Source organism: Acomys minous (genome assembly GCF_964271855.1).
Source record: "Acomys minous genome assembly, chromosome: 6".
In the NCBI taxonomy this organism is placed as follows: Eukaryota; Metazoa; Chordata; class Mammalia; order Rodentia; family Muridae; genus Acomys; species Acomys minous.
The window spans coordinates 73965403-73984607 of record NC_140487.1 but is presented as its reverse complement, the minus strand read 5'-3'; the positions used below and the strand labels follow the sequence as shown (position 1 = coordinate 73984607).

The 19205-nt window shown below is 39.7% G+C and overlaps 1 protein-coding gene across 3 annotated transcripts in view; it reads left to right on the top strand.

The window, feature by feature from the left end:
• The window catches only part of EXOC4 (exocyst complex component 4), a 739217-nt gene that overhangs the window by 54120 nt on the left and 665892 nt on the right, over positions 1-19205 (top strand). For all 3 annotated transcript variants that reach the window (XM_084787371.1, XM_084787373.1, XM_084787372.1), the window contains exons 4-5: positions 3929-4113; positions 13963-14072. In XM_084787371.1, coding sequence (XP_084643497.1) covers positions 3929-4113; positions 13963-14072 — 295 coding nt within the window. The remainder of the gene's footprint in view (positions 1-3928; positions 4114-13962; positions 14073-19205) is intronic.

The following is a 19205-nucleotide window of genomic DNA, read 5'->3' as shown; positions in this document are numbered from 1 at the left end:
CTCTCAGAGGACATCTATGTTGGGCTAATATCCATTTATAAGTGAGTGTATATCATGCGTGCCTTTCTGGGTTTGGGTTACCTCACTCAGGAGGATCATTTCTAGTTCTACCCATTTGCCTGCAAATTTCAAAATTTTCCTTGTTTTTAATAGCTGAGTAGTATTCCATTGTGTAAATGAACCAGAGTTTCTTTATTCATTCTTCAGTTGAGGGACATCTAGGTTGTTTCCAGATTCTGGATATTAGGAATAAAGCTGCTATGAACATAGAAGTAGTTATCAGAAGTCTCCCAACCAAAAATAGCCCAGGGCCAGATGGTTTCAGTGCAGAATTCTACCAGACCTTCAAAGAAGAGCTAATACCAATACTCTTCAAACTATTTCACAAAATAGAAATGGAAGGAACATTACCAAGCTCATTATACGAGGCCACAGTCACCTGGATAGCTAAACCACACAAAGACCCAAGAAAGAAAGAAAGAGAATTTCAGACTAATTTCTCTTATGAACATTGATACAAAAATACTCAGTAAAATACTATCACACCGAATCCAGGAACACATCAAAGATATCATTCACCATGACCAAGTTGGTTCAAGTTTTTGAGGGCAAAATCCATAGGTATGCCATGTACAGAAAAGCGGCTGTGTACATCTGCATCAAGCAAGCTTAGTTTATAGAAGCAGAGAGGTAGCAGTCAAGCAGTCAGCTCAGGGTCACATTGTATAGAAATTCAGGGTTGGTCTAGAGACAAGTTATTTCCAAGATAGTTAGCATTTAAGTATTTTATATACTTTTATATTTTATGATACTTAAGTATTTAAGTAAAGTGTTCTTAAGAATATTTTCATGAGAATGGTATAGCTATAGTTACATTCTCCTTACAAAGACCTTCATTTATTGTAGACATACATGTCACCATCAGGTAAGAGCTTTTGAATTTTTGGTTTCATAATTGTACATTTTGCCTGCGTTTGTATATGGTACAGAAATGTTTTTTAAAATTTTTTCCCTGACAGTATTCTGTATAGAATGGCATGCTATTTTGTTCATTATCATTTATTAAAACATTTTGAAGATGCTGCTTATCCTTATCATCTTAAAGGAAAAATTTTGTTTTTGTTTTTGTTTTTAGCATTCTTGAAAGGAGGAAAGGGAGCATACAGAGGGAATACTGCACCAAAGCAAGACAAAAGTTCAACAGGATAAACTCCAAATTCTTTGAGCATTCTTCCAGTCTCCTATGCCTTCTAGATTAGTTGATTACAACACATTATTTTTCTGTCTTGGGCTGGTTCCACTTCCTGTGTGCAGTTCTCCTTGGCAGCTATCTTATAGCTCTGGCACTGCCAACATTTTGGAGCCTCCAGTGCAATCTGGTTTTCGCCTTCACAGCTTCAGGAAATAGTCTCTCTGGGCCTCCAGGCAGAGACTCCCTTGCCACAGGTCTGGTCTCAGTGGCTTTCCTTGACTGGGGAGGAAAATTACAGGACCCATTTCCTATATCCTTCTTGTCTCTAAATCCAGAACTACTGTGGCCAAAGCTACTAAGTGCTTCTGCTTGCTGGGGCTGGAACCTGGAACCCTGCTTGAATAGCATTTGCATAAGCTTTCCTTGTTGCTTAGGCCTAGGAAATCCTCAGACTTCTTCCTTTCCTAGGGTTCAGGACTAGCTAGGGTTGGTCTTGCGCTGAGCTTTACCACTCCCTTTATTTCATTTAGCATCAGGCTTTTTAAAAAACTTCTTGTCTCTTTGAGCATACGAATTTGCTCCACCAATACATCTTCTGGTGCTTCTTTTCTCCTCAAACTGTACATTTTGTATTTGTATTTGTCCTGCTTGCTTCTTTTCATTGTGTATTTGCAGAAGATTGATCACTAATAGTCATGTGACGCAGAAATTTCCTCTACCAAAGCCATTATCTAAAACTCTTAAATTTAGCCTCCAGCAAATTTTTTAGGACAAGGGCAAAAAGATGCCAGATTCTTTGCCAAAGTATCTCTTAATATTCTTCTCCTCTGAAACCTCTTGAGCTGGGCCTCCATAGTCTACATTGAGCGTTTAGCTGTTTACCTAATCCAAAGTCCCCAACTCTTCCATATTCCAGCAAACAGTAGCATAGTCAGACTTGTCACAACAGTACCCCAGAACACCAGGGAGCATGGCAGTATGCAGGCAGGCGTGGCATTGCAGAAGTAGCTGATATCACACATCTGATCCACAAGTTGTAGGGAGAGAGAGAGAGAGAGAGAGAGAGAGAGAGAGAGAGAGAGAGAGAGAGAGAGAGAGAGGGAGAGATATTGAGCCTGTCACAGGCTTTTGAAACGTCACAGCCCAGTGACACACCTCCTCCAACAGGGCCACACTTAACCAATCCTTCCTAAGCAGTTCCACTAACTGGAGACCAGACATTGAAATATATGAACCTCTGGGGCCATGCCATTTCAAATAACCACAGAGACTATCGTTTATTCTCTTTTATGTTGAGAGTTTTAAAGTTTCATGTTCTGTATCTACCCTTGATCTCATGGGTGTCTATGTGCACATGCATATGCATGTATATAACAATTATATTTGGCTTCAGGAAACATAGTCAGAAAGCTTGTTGTTTAAATAACGACAGACAGTGACATGCTGAAGAACACTTGCTCAAGTGCTGTATTGAAACTCCATGTAAATCTGTTCTGAGTTTTCTTTATCCTTAGAATAAGTAGGTACTGTTAAAAATAACTTCTGTGAACACTATTTGCCAGGCATAGTGTTGTTTTACCTGAAGTTGAAAAATTCTTTTGATTGAGTGGCTCTGGAAGCTGTTATTGTTATGTAATTTTGGGTTTAGGATATGAATTAAATCTCTTCATGCGAATTCCTACAAGCAAGTCAAGTGTGGCTATACAATGGGTAAGTTTTAAGCTTAAGTATTTTGGCTGGATTTAATTACCTTAAGGGATAAGGCCAGTGGTTTGCCAAATTATTTTTTATTTTCTGGATCTAGATGTCACTGAAGGTTAATGCCACCTCATTTCTTCACTAGAGACTTGAGTTAAAATCCATTTTAGGACACAAGTATAAATGAATTTGTTGTTCTTTTTCCTCCTTGGGGACACTTTGGTCATTTTACGAGTCTGCCTTTCCATTTGGAATTACTGGCAGCTTGCACAGGGCCCAGGGGTGGTCATAGCAGGGGCTGTTGCAAGTCAGTGTGAGAATGGATGGGCAAGCTTCAGAGGGCAGAACTGGCCCAGGGCTTGTCAATCTTCCATTCCTTGATTCTTTCTTGCTTTAAACTTAAGGAAGCTTATTTGCTACTGACGTTTGATTATAGCACATCACAAAACAAGTGATGTGTTTATGGGTGAGCTATCACACTTTCTTTTTGTTCTTCTTTAGTCATATTGTGCTGGTTTGTGTTTGACAGCCACAGAGCTTTCTGTATTCATTGTCTCCTAACTCCCCGATGACTCCTCAGATGACTGTAGATCTATGATTCATATTTTTGATTACCAATGCATTTCATGACTTCTTTTTGAAATAGGATTTCTCTGTGTAGCTTTGGCTGCCCTGGACTTGTTTTGTAGGCTAGGCTTGACTTGAACTCACAGAGATCTGTTTGCCTCTGCTTCCTGAGTGCTGGGATTACAGGTGTGAGCTGCCACCACCACTGGCCTCACTGCATTGCGATTATAGTGAAAATATGAATTGCTACATGTGTCTTTAGACCTCAGCGTGTCTGGAAGTAGTACTATTTATCTTAGCAAGTCCTAAAGGGCCAGACTAGGTTAATCTACAAGCTACACTGCAGTTTGATACTGCACACACAGTTCCCATGAACTCTCTTTAGATAGTACCTTGAAAACCACTCTTTCTTTTCTGTGGTTCTGCAAGACTCCTTAGTTGTGCTTAACTTGGCTTTCTTTGCCCTTTCAGGTGTCAGCAGTGGAGTCTCTGGAGGGACCGCTGCTCCAAGTGGAAGGACTCAGCGACCTCAGGCTGGAACTTCACAGCAAGAAGATGAACTTGCACTTGGTTCTCATAGAGGAACTGCACCGACATCTGTATATCAAATCCACCAGCCGGGTGGTGCAGCGTAACAAGGAGAAAGGGAAGATGAGGTTGGTTAAGGAGCTCCTCTGCTCCAGGGTCTTGTGGCAGTAACAGTATTTGAAGAAACATTCTTTGTGTTCCAGAATATCGTGATTTACTTTCCTTGTCGTGTCATGTCCTGTCTCTGGTTTTATAATAGCAAATATGGCATATTTAGAGAGGCTAACATCAAAGTTTTCTCAGTCATTGTGTATTTGCCCTGGCTCTCCTCTGTAAGGATATGAAGAAATATCTCCTGTGGGCCTGTTACATATGGCTCAGTGTCCCTCTGTGCTCTTAGAAGGAAGTGAGAATGAACTTCTTCAATTGACCAGTGAGGTCAGCAATGATAAAAATACCGAGCTATATGAACTGAAGTTACAAGATTTAGTATTGTCTCCTCAGCTTTAGCAAATGTGTTCTGGAATATCTCAGGAGAGTTTTAAGGAAAAAAACTCTGCTTTGATTCCTGGAGTGATTATAGCACAGCCCTATGTTTACCAGTCCAGCTAGGCTCAGGAAAGCCATTAAGTCAGTGTAGAACAGGAGTGGAGTAAGGGTAGCTCTTAAGATAGTAGATCATTGGAGTTATACAGTAGCTGCACATAATGGGTGTCCTTCTTGCATTCCTAGACAGAAGTGTAAGATTTTTTTTTTCAGAAAGTTTTTCAAGCACTATCTGCTGAAGTACACACATTTATGCCTTTTCATCCAGTTGTATACCAGGAGAGCATTGGAACTAAGACATGCTGGGAAGGAAGTCTTGCAAGTCCTGTGCTATTTGAACAACAACAAAGACGTCTTTATGTGTGATGCTTCAGAATAGCCAGAGACTTAGGCATTTCTACTTCTCTTTAGCATATGTGTTGTAGACAAATGGGTGAACTTATATTCCAGAATTACTTCAAGACGAGGTGTGAATGAGCAACTGTCAATTACCTTTATAGTAGTGAATTCTGCTGGGGACAGTGTGAGCAAGAGGGCTTCTTTCCAGTGTCTAGTGCTATATAAATAATAAAACAGAATCATTATGAATCATGTGGAAAATGAGCTTTGCTTTGCTATCTCAGGAAGGGCATTTAAATAAATAAATAAATAAATAAATAAATAAATATATAAAATAAAATAAAAATATGAGAGGCTTCAGGTTGAGATTTCTCAATAGATACATGAACACAATCAGATGCCATGTTGGTTAATTTTGATTGTCAACTTGATTAGATTAACAAATGAGTAGATCGTTAGAGGGATAAACCTTTGAGTATGTCTGTTAGAGCGTGCCCCTCGAGGATGAATATAGTAGTCAGACCATCCTGTCAGCTCAGATTGAGATTTGAGGCTGAATAAAAATGGAACTGGAGAAAGACAGCTGAGCAGATGTTTAACTGCGATATGAAGTGAGGAGTCCGAGCCACAGGCTCTCCCACGGTGGAGCCATTTGTTTGCCACCATGCTCCCTACCTTGTCTGTGCGTCTCCCCACTCTGCAGGGCTGTATCTCTTAAGACACAGGCTGCACACACTCCTCTTTTAAGTTGTTGTCAGGTTTTATTTTTTTATTTTTGGGTCAGGTTTTTGGATCAGTAATGAATGTTCAAAACTATCTCTTCCCCTTCTTTAAGTGGGATAAGTGTATTTCCTAGTCTTGGGTTGGGGCCTTTGCTTTTGTGAGTCATTAGGATAAATGATATAGTCAGAAACTTGAAACATATCTGGGCTGCCTATGTTCTTTTTCCTCGGCCATTGCTTGCTGTACTTGGTCCCTGGAGTGTAAGGAGGACAGATTCAAGGAAGCAACTCAAGATATACCTAACCTGGCTGAGGGAGTCACCAAAACATTTGCTTATTGATGAACATTTCTGAGCTTTATGGTTGCATGCAGAAAGCATGTGATAACTTCTGTGAAACAGTGCGCTGTCTGAACACAGTAGATACTCTAAACAGTATGAAAACATGAATGAAGTGTCAGAAAAGCAAAAAGCAATTTAAGTTTTGATTTAAAACATTACTGAGAAGAGTTGAGTGGGCGTGAGTGTATGCCATGAGGTCAGAGACGACTTAAGGAAGCGGGTTCTCTGTTTCCACATGTGGGCCCTGTGCATCTAGCTCAGTGCTTCAGGCTTCACGTGCCTTTACCTGTTGAGCCATCTTGTTAGCCCAAGTTCATTGTTTACCACACAGGTTGTGCCACTTTGTTTTGGTAGTCTGAACCAATTAGTTATCAGAGGTTCAGAAATTGCAATTAGAATGCACATAAAGACATTCCTATTTTTTCTTACATTTTAAAATTAGCTTATAAAGTTCCCTGCCCTTTTCATACGTCCTTCACTCTGGTCAAGTGTGCCTCCAGCTCCTCATTTCCTCCGTCCCTCACTTCTGTTTCCACTTAAAACTTTTTCATTTTAGTATCTCCATTTCTGCTTTGATATCACATATGAAGGACTGAAAATTTTGAATGGGCTACAAAGTGGTTGGCTACATAATGAATTCTAGGCCAGCTAAAGAGTGAAAATACTGCCTAAAAATAACAAAAACCAAAACAACAACAACAACAACTAAAAACAACCAAGCAAAAAACCCCAAAACAACAATAACACTGGAGCTAGAAAGATGGCTTAGTATCTGAGAACATTTGTTATAAGAATAAGAGGACTCAAGTTCAAATCCCCAGCTTCCATATAAAAACCAGGCTGTGTGTGTGCGCGTGCGTGCATGCCGTGTATGTGTGTGTGTGTGTATGTATGTATGTGTGTGTGTGTGTGTGTGTATGTATGTATGTATGTGTGTGTGTATGTATGTATGTGTGTTTGTTTGTGTGTGTGTATGCTTGTGTGTGCATATGTGAGAACCCCAGCATCTGGGACAGAGACAAACAAATAGGAACTTGCTGGCCAGTCAGCCTAGCCAAAGAAGTGATATTTCTGATCAATGAGAGATCCTATTTCAAAAAGCAGACAGTGGAGACATTTGACGTTAACGTTTGGCCTCCACATGCCTGTGCACACATCCTCACGTATATGGGTGTATATATTATACATTCCACAGAAATAAATAAGGCAAAGATCTCTGGAGTGGGCAGAAGAAAAGGAGGGAAAGAGAGGGAAAAAGGGAGGGAGGGAGAGAAGGAGAGAGACTTAGTAAAGGTATAAAATAGTAATAAGTATTTGGAAGAAATGAACAAATGGGAAGATTGCCATGCTCTCAACACACTGATGTTGGTTCCATTTAAGCCCAGTTGATGTATTTGAAATTCCTGGCCTGCAGGACAAATCAAACCAGGGTTCACCTGAAAGAGGGAGTGGGGATTGAAAGTGGGGTACAGAGACGAGAGAAATAACGAATCAGGTCTGGAAATTTCTGATCAAGACTCACTTTAATGCCCACTAGTAAGAATATATATAGAGCAAGGTTAACAGGATCTATTCTAATTCTACTCACCCTAGCCCCCAGGCAAGAAATACAATAGCCTGAATCGCTCCCTGTAGAACTTCCTAGTTCTCTGAGTAGTTCCCTGTAAGAACTTCCTTGATCCTCTGGGTGGTTCCAAGCTGGGACTTCTCTACTTCTTTCAAAGGGAAATAGTCCAAGGGTAGCCTAGAACACAAGACCTCCTAAGGCAAAGGTCAGCAGCAACTCGAAGGTCACAGCATGCAGACTAAGCACAGGATTTCTGACATGGCAGAATTTGGCATGGCTCCCCACATTCTACTTAGAAGTGTGAGTTGTAACAGTTATAAAAAAATGAAGAAAGGAAGTTCTGAGGGCAGTGTTCCTCATGTGACATTAAAGTGTATTATGATGCTACTCAAAGAACACAGTACAGAATGCAAGTAGAAACATTGCTAGACAGAGTAGAGTTCTGAAACCAACCCTCTGATTCACGGAGCTTTAGTACTTATTTATTTGGCATTAATGCAGGTCAGCACAGGATGGGATAGGAAAAGTATTTAGAATACTTTTTTTGAGGTAATTGTTGATTTGAAGAAAATAAATTTACATGCCTATTTTTTATATACCAAATGATCTAGCCTGATATAAAAATCATATGATAAAACTTGATAGGCTTCAACATATGAAAATATGTGCAGAGGCTTTTCTAAGCAATAAGACAATTAATAAATAATGTTAAATTATCTATTTCAAAACTTAAAATATATTTACAGTAAAGCAGAGCAAAAGTTATATATAGACTAAAATTATGTATTAAGGTTTAGTGTCTAACGTGTGAAAATACTTCTCAGAATAATGAAAGGGAAATGATCTAATTCATAGATTTAAACAAACCTAAATAGATTCAGACTACTATGATTAGAGAAATACAGATTTGAGAAACCATGTATGGTATGGCCCTTTGATCATCAGATAGCTAAAGACATTTATAGCATGCTGTTTTGATAAGACTGGGGGAAATGAATAATTGCCTCTCCTTAGTTGAATAACCAATATGCCTTTTTGGAAAATAAAAATTTACATATTCTTTAACCATAGGATTCCGTTTCTAGGTTCACATCCTATTTAAAATATTACATTTATGAAAATATACATTGTAGGATGTTTGATGGACATTATAGTTAGAAACAACATGAAATCCCACATAACTAAGACTGGTGTGGGGAAGCATACCTGAAATCCTAGCTCTGTCGACCCCCTCTCAAGAACGAAATGACATAGCCTCTTCCCTACAAAAAGGGGGGACCCTCCAAACCAACTCTCTTACTCCCTACAAAACCTCCATGCAACTTTAATGCTCACCATGAAGAGCATGGTTGTTTGGGTTATATATCTGTTTCATGTAGCACAGCAGTGTAAAATGAATGAGAAGAGCTCTGGTAAGGTTTCTGAGATGTGTGATTGGACCCTTAAATCAAATGGAAAGCAACATGTATTATGTGAGCATGCTTGCAGTTACCTAGAAGGCTCCTAGAAGGGATGTGCGAAACACTGATACCTGTAAAAAGTAGAAGTGGGGAGGGAAGAACAGAAGAGGGTTTCCCTGTGGGCCCACGAGCATACTTTATTTAATAATAAAAGTAATTATTCTTGATGATTTTTAGTTTTTTTTTCCTTGAAATGAAATGAGGTCTTACAGTTTAAAGGAAAATCTGGGGTGACAGGTATGAATAGTAGCATGTATGCAAGTGTGTCTTTTCTGGTATGTGTGTGCAGGTCTGTATACAGAGTACATGGACAGACTTCAGTAAAGTATTTTGATAGTTACTGCAGAAGCATTTTATTTATTTATTTTTTTAATATTTATTTATTTATTATGTATACAGTATTCTGCCTGCATGTACATCTGCATGCCAGAAGGGGGCACCAGATCTCATTGTGGATGGTTGTGAGCCACCATGTGGTAGCTGGGAATTGAACTCAGGACCTCTGGAAGAGCAGTCAGTGCTCTTAACCGCTGAGCCACCTCTCCAGCCCCCTGCAGAAGCATTTTAGTGGGCTATTTTGTATTCATTTTCTATTTGTCCTTTGTATTTTATGTGTTTATATCCGTTTTTGTCTTTCAGTTTTATTTTTGTTCATTTTCTCTTTTCTTAGATATAAACAACTCATTTTTGTTTGTTTGTTTCAAGACATGGTTTCTCTGTGTGTAACTCTGGCTGGCCTGGAACTTGATTTGTAGACCACAGAAATCTGCCTGCCTCAGCCTCCCGAGTGCTGGGATTAAAGGTGTGCACTACCACACCCCACTGCTCCATTCTATTTTATATTATTAGATCTTTACCCTTTATCTGTCACTTGAATACATGGCTCTATTCTTTTCCTCAGTGTTTTCTTATTTCTAAATAATTCACTGTTCTTTTGGTATTTTTATTCAGATGTCAGAATTCTATAGAATTACTACAACAGTCATTTCATTATATTATATTTTTCATTATATTAATCTTTGATGGATATTAGGCAGCTCAGTCTGATTTAGCCATTTCCTCTGACAGCCACTGTACCAGCCACAGTTATAGAGGTAACTATATTAGTTATTAGATAGTGCAAAGCTTAACGCATTCCCATCGGCCTTCAACAATCAAATCTACCAAATGAACTGGACCTGGGAACTCTGTAAATAGGTGAACCCGTATGTGCTAACCCGAGGGTTACAGATTAGCAATTACAAAGCCAAGGAGCAGAACTATGGTCTAATTAATACCAACTGCTTTACAAGCTAGAGAACTTCTAACTGTTCTTTTAAAAAAGTGGGAGATCGGTTTTCATAGATTTGAAAATCAAACACATGTTAAAGAAGATCCTAGCAAGCTGCGGTCAGAAAGTCCTTGGATAAATTATAACGGCAGTGGGATTTGGGTAGATTTTGGTGACAGTGTTTGTGGTTGTCGAGGTAGAGCCTAGGATGCTGCATGGTTTTGTCACCCTGTACTGTGTTGTTTATGATGTACTCAATACACATTAATGCACATCAATAATAGACGTGTTTCTAACTCAGCTATGGCGAATTCTGAAAGGAATGAAAATAAAAGTTATTGTGTATTTTAAAAAAGTATCTCCTATTCACATTACTTTCAAAATAAAACAACTCAGAGCATTCTTACTAATTAGAATCTTCAAGAGAGTTGTCTTTTACTTATTTTGTTTTCTAAAATAACTCTCATAGATTCAAAGACCATTGAGGAAATTAATTAATACCTTTTCAGTTTTGTCTCCGATGCATGGTAAGGGAAGGCCTTTCTCTGTTTTGAGATGAAAACTTGGTCCATTTGCTGTGACCTGCAGCAGTAGCCCCAGCCTCTCTGCTGACCTTCACATCTGTAGTCAGTAAATGAATAGGCGCAGAGTCTTTTCTCTGAGATTTCTGAAACCAAGTCCTTCCAGAGAAATCCAAGAGAAGCCAGGCATGGTCAGATGTGGTGGTGCACGCCTTTAATCCCAGCACTTGGGAGGCAGAGACAGGCAGGTGGGTCTCTGTTTGAAGGTAGCCTTGTCTAAATAATGAGTTCCAGGACAGTCAGAGCTATCTCAAAGCAAACAAACAAACAGACCCCCTCCAAAATAAAAAAGAAGTCTAAGAGAAACCCTAGAAATCATTTCCAGAGTTACTTGCCCTTGAATTTAGTGTTTACAGAGGAGAAAACGGGGGCCTAAGGGGAAGTGTTGTGTGTGTGTGTGTGTGTGTGTGTGTGTGAGAGAGAGAGAGAGAGAGAGAGAGAGAGAGAGAGAGAGAGAGAGAGAGAGAGAGAGAGACTGAGAGAGCCTGAGAGAGCTCAAGCAAGCCAGGGCATGGGGGCGGAGGCGAGGAAGAAGAGGGAGAGAGAGGAAGGAGGGAGGATGCGAATACTAGGTAGAAATAGAGTTTTTCAGTAAATTGTTTTTCTAAAATTTTGTTGGCATTTGAGGGCACTTCTGGCTTTGATTATAAAGTTTGCTAGCTACATTTTTAAAGTAGCAAGTTATTTATTATGCTGTATTTATCAAAAATATATTTTTGGTTTATGCTGAGAAAATAATTACAGATTATGCTCTAAAGTGAATCCCATGTCATCTGATTGATAGACATATGCACTAGTGTACTCGCAGTGTGCCCCAGTACATACCAGGGATTGTGCACAGGCACTACCATTACACTCTCAATGCACACATGGCAGCGTCCACACACAGGCATAACCTGTACTGGTTTATTTTTAGAAACGACAGGAAGTATTGCAGCTATACATAAGGCTCTATTTTCCTGCTCATTGATATTTTTATTTATCCTGATATACAAATAACTTTCAGTTCTTTAAATATTTATAAAGTATGTATATAATTTGCCCGTCATTTAAAGTTGAAAATAACTTTTTCAAAATTGCTCAGTGGCAGCACTACATTCCTCAGCAATTATCCTGTTTTTGTGGCCCATGTATCTGGGGACGAGGGAGGAGTGCAGACTTTATTTTGTAATTAGAAATAAAACACAGGTAGAAGAAGAGTTAAGATTAAAAAAATGTGGGAATAAGAAGAGTCATGGTGGTACATGTCTGCAGCTCAGTGCTTTAGATGCTAAGGAGGAGCTCTGGTCCTTGTTTCAAAAAAATCAAAACAACAATGAACAACAGTTCATTGGACATATAGAGTGCTGGATTTACTTAGGATGGTTTAGGTAATTAAAAACGATTTTTTTTATATCCACAGAGAAGATTTAATTGAAAATAACTATCCAGTTCATTTCCTATTCCTTATATACCTGAATTGAATTTCACGTTAGCCGGGAGTGATGGTGTCGATTAGAATGTGCGATGCTTGCTTTAACTTAGCCCCACTTTCATAGTCAACGCTGAGCACAGTGCCAGCCACTAACATATTACAGAAATTATCTGGGTAATGGTCCCCACTCACCTTATTCAGTGAAAATGGAGAAGTTAGTGGCTGCCATCCTTTCCCTATGTCCTAGGATAAGGGATCATTTGGCATTATCATGGAGTAAAAGTAGTACTGTATGAGTGATTATTTTTCTTTTTATTTATTTATTTATTTATTTATTTATTTATTTATTGAGACAGGGTTTCTCTGTGTAGCCTTGGCTCTCCTGGACTTGCTTTGTAGATCAGGCTGGTCTCAAACTCACAGCAATCCGCCTGCCTCTGCCTCCCGAGTGCTGGGATTAAAGCCCTTTGTTGTTAAAAATGCCGGGGTGTAGTTCAGAAGTAACAGTCTCATCTAGCAGGGGCTTTGATCCCCAACATTGTAAAAAGGGAGGAGAAGGAGAGGGAGAGGGAGAATTAAACTTAGTGCTTTGGTTCCATCCAGAAAGATCATGGGAAGAGGGTGGGGAAATATTACGGTGGAGGAGGGTCCAGATCAATGCCCCCTTTGATGTCAAATGACCCTTTCACAGGGGTCACAGGTCAGACATCCTGCATGCCAGGTATTTATATTACTATTCATAACAGTATTAAGTTATAATTATGAAGTAGCAATGAAAATAACTTTCTAGTTTGGGTCAGCACAACTTGAGGCACCGTATTAAAGGGTCACAGCGTTAGGAAGGGTGAGAACCCGTGCTCTACATGTTGTTCCCATTGGGCCATCAGCCTCGCCATCTTGTCTGAAGTCTTTCTAGTGGGCTTCGCTGTTCCCCTCCCTTGTGCATGCTCTCCTAGTAAGGGATTAGGTTGTGAATGATTTGCTGCTGCTGTTGCTGTGTTTTGGGCTGGAGCAAAGTGAGAACTGTAGCTTGTAATGTTGGGCTGGACTTAGAGAAACTTGTGCCATCCAGGCAGTGTAGCTAAGAGGATTCTGTTTCTTGTGGCCAGAACCCAAGCTGCAGATGTAAATTAAGGAGTCACCTTGAAAATATAATTACCGTTTATAATCTTTATGCCATCTATAACCAACTTATTTATTTTAGTATCTTCAAATTAGATGAGGAGGGCCAGGCTTTATTGAAACAGTAATGCTGAGTAAGTCTGTGTGGGAAATTAAGTCAGCCTTCATAGTGATTCTCAATTTATCAAGACTTAGGAGTCATTTAAAGAAAATGAAAAGGAGTAAACTCCTGAAAAAAATAAATAAAAAATGACTTGAAGAACATAAGTTTAAGTGAGTGTTTAATACTGTTAAACCTTCATTTATTTATCATGTCATGATGTCACTTGAACTTTATTTACTTATAAGTAGTCTTCAGTACAGGCACAAAGGCAGTCAGATGGTTGATGTAATTTTATTATGAGATGAACATCCTTATAGTAGCTGTGTTAAACCATTGGGACTCTGAGAGATATTTTAAGTCTCCAGCTGTGGCAGCTGCTGCATTGTGCGGTGTTTGGGGTCTGGGCACTGAGGTGGCAGCTGCTGCGTTGTGAGATTTTTGGGGTCTGGGCACTGAATAGGACTTCAGTTGGTTTGGGAGAAAGTGGTAACTGCAACTTGCTTTCCCCACAGTTCTCACGGCAAAGATGTCTCTCCCGGTCCTCTCATTGATGTTACAAACATCCCGACTCCGCGCAAATTCCTTGATGCCGCTCAGTATCCTACTGCTGGAAGTTCAAGTGGTAAGGTTTTTCTTTTTCTCTGCCCCCCCCCCTTTAAAAATAGTATATTAGAAAGCCAGGAAAAGACCCATAGGATCTTGTGATGTGTCCTTCGGGATCCTCGCAGGAAATAGATATAAAACCATTGGCTAGACCTGTTGCCTTATGGGGGTGAAAACTGGCAGCTAACTGGCCGGCCTGCAGATTCCAGCTGTGAATGCATTTTATGTCAGTGGTAACTGTTCAGTTTCCTAAACTTGCATTTGAATGCTCCTTGGTAGAATGTATGCTTTTCTCTTTGGTTATGACCTCTATTGCTTCTTTTGTTATCAGATGACAGAAAGATAGAAATGAGTCCAAGCCATCTATTATGAACATGGTAGACAAGCTTCCTTTATTGGAACTGACCAATGTGAGCCAAGAAGTTACATTGCTCAGAGACCAGGCTGCTTGCTTGAAGAAGCAAGCATCAGGCTTTTGTTGGTCTTTCAGAGATAGACTAGAGTTTGGTAATTGTCCACTGGTGGTGAGCACAGTTTCAGAGATGTTTCCGTTCTTGTCCACAAGCATTCTGGCCTTGAGGTTTGCAGGCTGACAGGCAGTATTTAATTCACTGCTCAGCCCTCATCCTATTGCTGACATTTTCTTTTTGTTTTTCTTTTGTCTTTTTTGAGGCAGGGTATTTCTGGGTAGTCCAAGCTAGACTCAAACTTAGAATCTTTCTGTTTTAGCTTCCCAAGTGCAGCTCTTTATTTAGGTTTGAGCAACTGTGCCCGGTGATAGTGCCATCTTGCACAAACATCAGGCTTTATGGTAAGGCCGAAGGATGTTAAGTGCATGAACTGACGATATAGCACAAAGTCAGGGTTAAGCGCACACCAGCAAGGGCTAAGAGGTCAAGTGCCTGTGTAGAGTAGTCTCTGGGAAGACATCATCAAATGTGCCACATGAGCTATATGGACGTATACACATTATTTTATATTTTCTCTTTCCTTTTGTTGGTTTATTTGGTTTCCAATTTCTCCTAAATCTTTTACACTAGTTGTTATTGTCACACCTTACAGAGGTTTGTATTCAGTCTTCTTCATAGAGTTCAAAAGGCCTTTCTCTGTCTTTCTAACGTAGTGTTGCTTTTCTCTGAGTTTTTGATACTTCTGTAAGGTATTGTAGAGCACAGAAATATAAAATAAAATCTGTGCAGTAGGAGAAAGGATAAGCAGGCTCCAGGATGAGACTTGATAGGCTATCATCATATGGTGGGGGAGGAGGTCCCCTTCTGTCACAGACCTAGGGGAGGGGAATAGAGTGAAAGAGGGAGGGAAGGAGGAACGGGAGGATGCAAGTGAGGGGGTAACAATTGAGATATAATCTGAACTAATTAATTTAAAAAATAAAGTAAAAAAATTACTTTTACAGAAAGAAAAAAATATGTACATTTAGCTTTGATTCATATTTTACTTACCTTTAATGGAAATTGCCAGTTATTATATCATTATAATTTTTACGTAAACTATCCTTTTTAGCCTGGGTATATTAATTTAGGTCAATGTTGCTGAGTCATTGTCCAAGTGAAATAAAAATTTTAATGGCTTATAAAGAAATTATAGGTCATTCAAATAAGGCAAATAAGCCAAAATGCCAAATATAGGTTGATACATCTATTTATTTTAATAAAGCAGCTTTTATTCTCAGATGGACACTTTATTCTGTCAGGTCCTGGGACTAACAATGTCATGTAGTGGAAGTCATATTCCCACAGTGACCTTGGTGTTATTTGGAAACTCTGGAAGAGCCTCATGATTAGCTTAAGTGGAGCCAGGGCCGTTGTGGAAACCACATGTAGAGATCTGCACAAATCTTTCTTTGAAGGGTTTTGTTTCCTGGTCTCTTTGATACTGACTTTCTGTATCTCATGACTTTCCTGTGCATGAAGGAAAAGAAGGTAACATTCTAATATTGATTCATGTCAGAAGTGTTTATTGCCTGCTACATGGGAAGCACTGTTTTAAGTGCTTTACTTGAATTAACTGAGAGGTGTATTATTATAGCTTCATTTACATACAGAAAGACTGAGGCCCAGCCAGGTTAATAATTGGCTTTATTTACCCAGCTGTCTAAGTAGCATTTGATTTCAGTGCTGGAGCTGAGTTCTAGAATGTATTTTTTCAAATGAGTTTGTTGTTGTTGCAAAGAAGCAAGCTGTGTATTGTGTTCATTTTCTGTTCACAAACATGGCTCACCTGAAATAAATTTATTAATTATCTTACAGGCTTGTAGGTTAGAAGTTTAACATGAGGAGCTAAGGATATGGTTTAACAGGTAAAGCGTGAAGAGTTGAATCTGGCCGGGTGCTGGCGGCACACATCCGTAATCCCAGAACCCAGGAGGCAGAGGCGGGTGGATTTATTTGAGTTTGGGGCCAGCCTTGTTTGCACAGTGAGTTCCAGGACAGCGAAGGCTACACAGAGAAACCCTGTCTCCAAAACCAAAATCAAAACCAAACAAAAACAAAACAAAAGAATCTGAGTCTGGTTCCTGAACACCCATATAAAGGCTGGGTGTAGTGGCATGTGCCTGTATCTCCAGAGTTGAGGAAGGGCACGGAGCGGCAGGTGCCACAGGCCCACTGGCTAGCAAGTCTAGCCCTGCACAGCAAGCTTCAGTGAGAGATCCTGCCTTAAAAATATGGTGGCAAGCTAAAGAAGATAACATCTGATGTTGACCTTTGCCCTTCACATACACAAGCATGGGTGCACAAACATGAGTGCACAAGGGTGTGCAATAAATCCTGGTACTCAGCATGTAGAAGGAGGAGGATCAGGAGTTTGAGCTGATCCTGGTCAGGCAGCTAGGAAGCGAGTTTGAAGCCAGCCCAGACCACATGAGAGTGTTAGGAAAAGCAAAACAGTACGTAACACAAGTTTCATTGTGCACAAATCAGAGCATTTCAGGGCGCTGCTTGTTACTGAAGGTTCTGGGGACTCTTTCTCTGCCTTCATCAGGCTCTAGAGGCTGTCACTTCACATGGCCCCTTCTTGTTCAAAACCAGCAATGCTGCCTGTGACATTCCTCTCCCACTGCAGTTCTCTGGCCACGTTTCTGCCATCTTCCTCCCCGCTTAAGGACACCCGTGGTAGGATTGCACCCACCTGGGTGTTCAGGCTTACCCCGCTCTCTCAGAGTCTTTAATGTTATGCATCTGTAGAGTCACCTTTGCCATCAGGTGGCCTCCTCTCAGGCCTTGGGGCTCATGCCTGGATATTTAGGGGTCCGTCCTTCTTCTCACCTTATTATCCAGTGTTGATTTCGGCCTTAGACACCGACGCGTAAAAAATTGACGTTTTGAAGTTATGTGGTGAAATCTTTTTAAGTCCCTGCCATTCTAGTCCTTAGGACTCTATTAATCTGAATCACATTATTAAAAGAGATTGTACAAGCCAAGAAGAGATACATTATTGAGAGACTACATAAAATGTTACTAAGTACATGTAAAAGCTTGGGGCTGATGAAATATACCATAATAAAGGGCAGAAATTTTGTCTAATTTTTGGTACTGAACAGCAAGTCTCTAGCGTCTATTTGTGAAGTACTCTGCAAGTCAGCTGAGAAGGTAATAGACATTTCAGCAGGGAATTTAACATAGGCTCTTAAAGCTCCCCTCTCATCTTGTGAAACAGTAGGATTGAGGGTGTAATCCATTAGAATTGACACTTTTATAGAGGAAGTTCCAGTAGGGAATCCCCAGGCAGAACGGATTTCCCACTGGGGTGCCATAAATTAAGGTTGGAGGTGATTCCTGAGAATGTTCAGGTTATTATTAATTAAATAAGAATTCTGATTGCTTGTGAATGAGTCATTTTGTGGATGCCCTATTTAGAGGTGCAATTGTGACTTCTCGTGGAGAAGTTTTCTTATCATAGTTTGTACATGATGCTTTGCAAGCTGCATTTTGTTGTTCAATGGATGCAACAATGCTATGAGGTCAATGGATGCAACAATAGTTGCTATTGTTGCTACCATTATGACTGTCATCTTTATATTCATTATGCTTAAGTGTAAGGTTATATATGTAAGAAAGGTTCTTTGTTCTATCTAGCTAAATAAAGTACTCATAAATTGCAAAATTGAGGTACAAGTTGGCAGAAGCAATTAACATTAAAAGATGTAATTGGAATTTGGATTGTTTTCCTACTACATATCAATCAGCGTAGAAGTGGCATAATAAAGAACAGGGTAGATCCTGGAGAACTGAAAGGAAGAAGAGTCTGTTTGTAAGATTGGTATTCATCCAATGGAGCTCAAGCACCTAGATTATATAAAGAACCCTTGACAGTCAATAAAACAAGCAGGTAGAGTAAAGGGAACATGTGAGCATGCTCCCTTTGTAAAAGGGCAATCTTATGCTAGTAATATACAGAACAATATTCATCAGCTGTTATTTCAGAAATAATTTTATAAATATAGAAAGCGATTCCAGAGAGAACAAGTGTTGAGTTCCTGTTCACCCGACATAGCCATGCTTGGAACTCAGCTTTCTGCTGGCTCTGCTCTTGTGTAGGGTGCATTTTGTAAGCCTCTGTCTTGTCATTACAGTGTTTTGTTAACATATGGGACAACTAATGTCTCGTTTAGGTGTAGTAGTTTATCTGAAGAATTAGGTAGATAGGTTGGGAGAAAAGCCAGCAATTATAGTAAAAATATTGGCTTAAGCTTTTGGACTCCCAGGATAACCTTCCATTTGGCAAAGTGCCTTTGAAGCCCTGTGACTGAGCAAGCCCTCCAGCGACATTTGTGGCTTCTGGACTCATTTGATTCATGTCCTGCTGGGCTGCTGTGATCATGACTGTAGCAAAACTGGACTTCTTAATTCTTTCATTCTTGGTATAGCATAGGTCACTCAATAAAACCTAAAAGAGAACACAAATTAAATGTTTTTTTTTCTCATTGCTGCTGTTTTCTTGATGTGCATTTTATTTCACATAATCTTATCTGAGACTTAATATTTATTTTAAGAATTGGAGCTACGGCATATAAGGAATTCTCTCACCATGAAGTGGGAAATATATGTTCCAATATAAGAGGACATGAAATAATCTCCTCATAGAACTCACATGTATAAAACAGTGAAGTTCTGGCTTACCAACATTGCAGGGT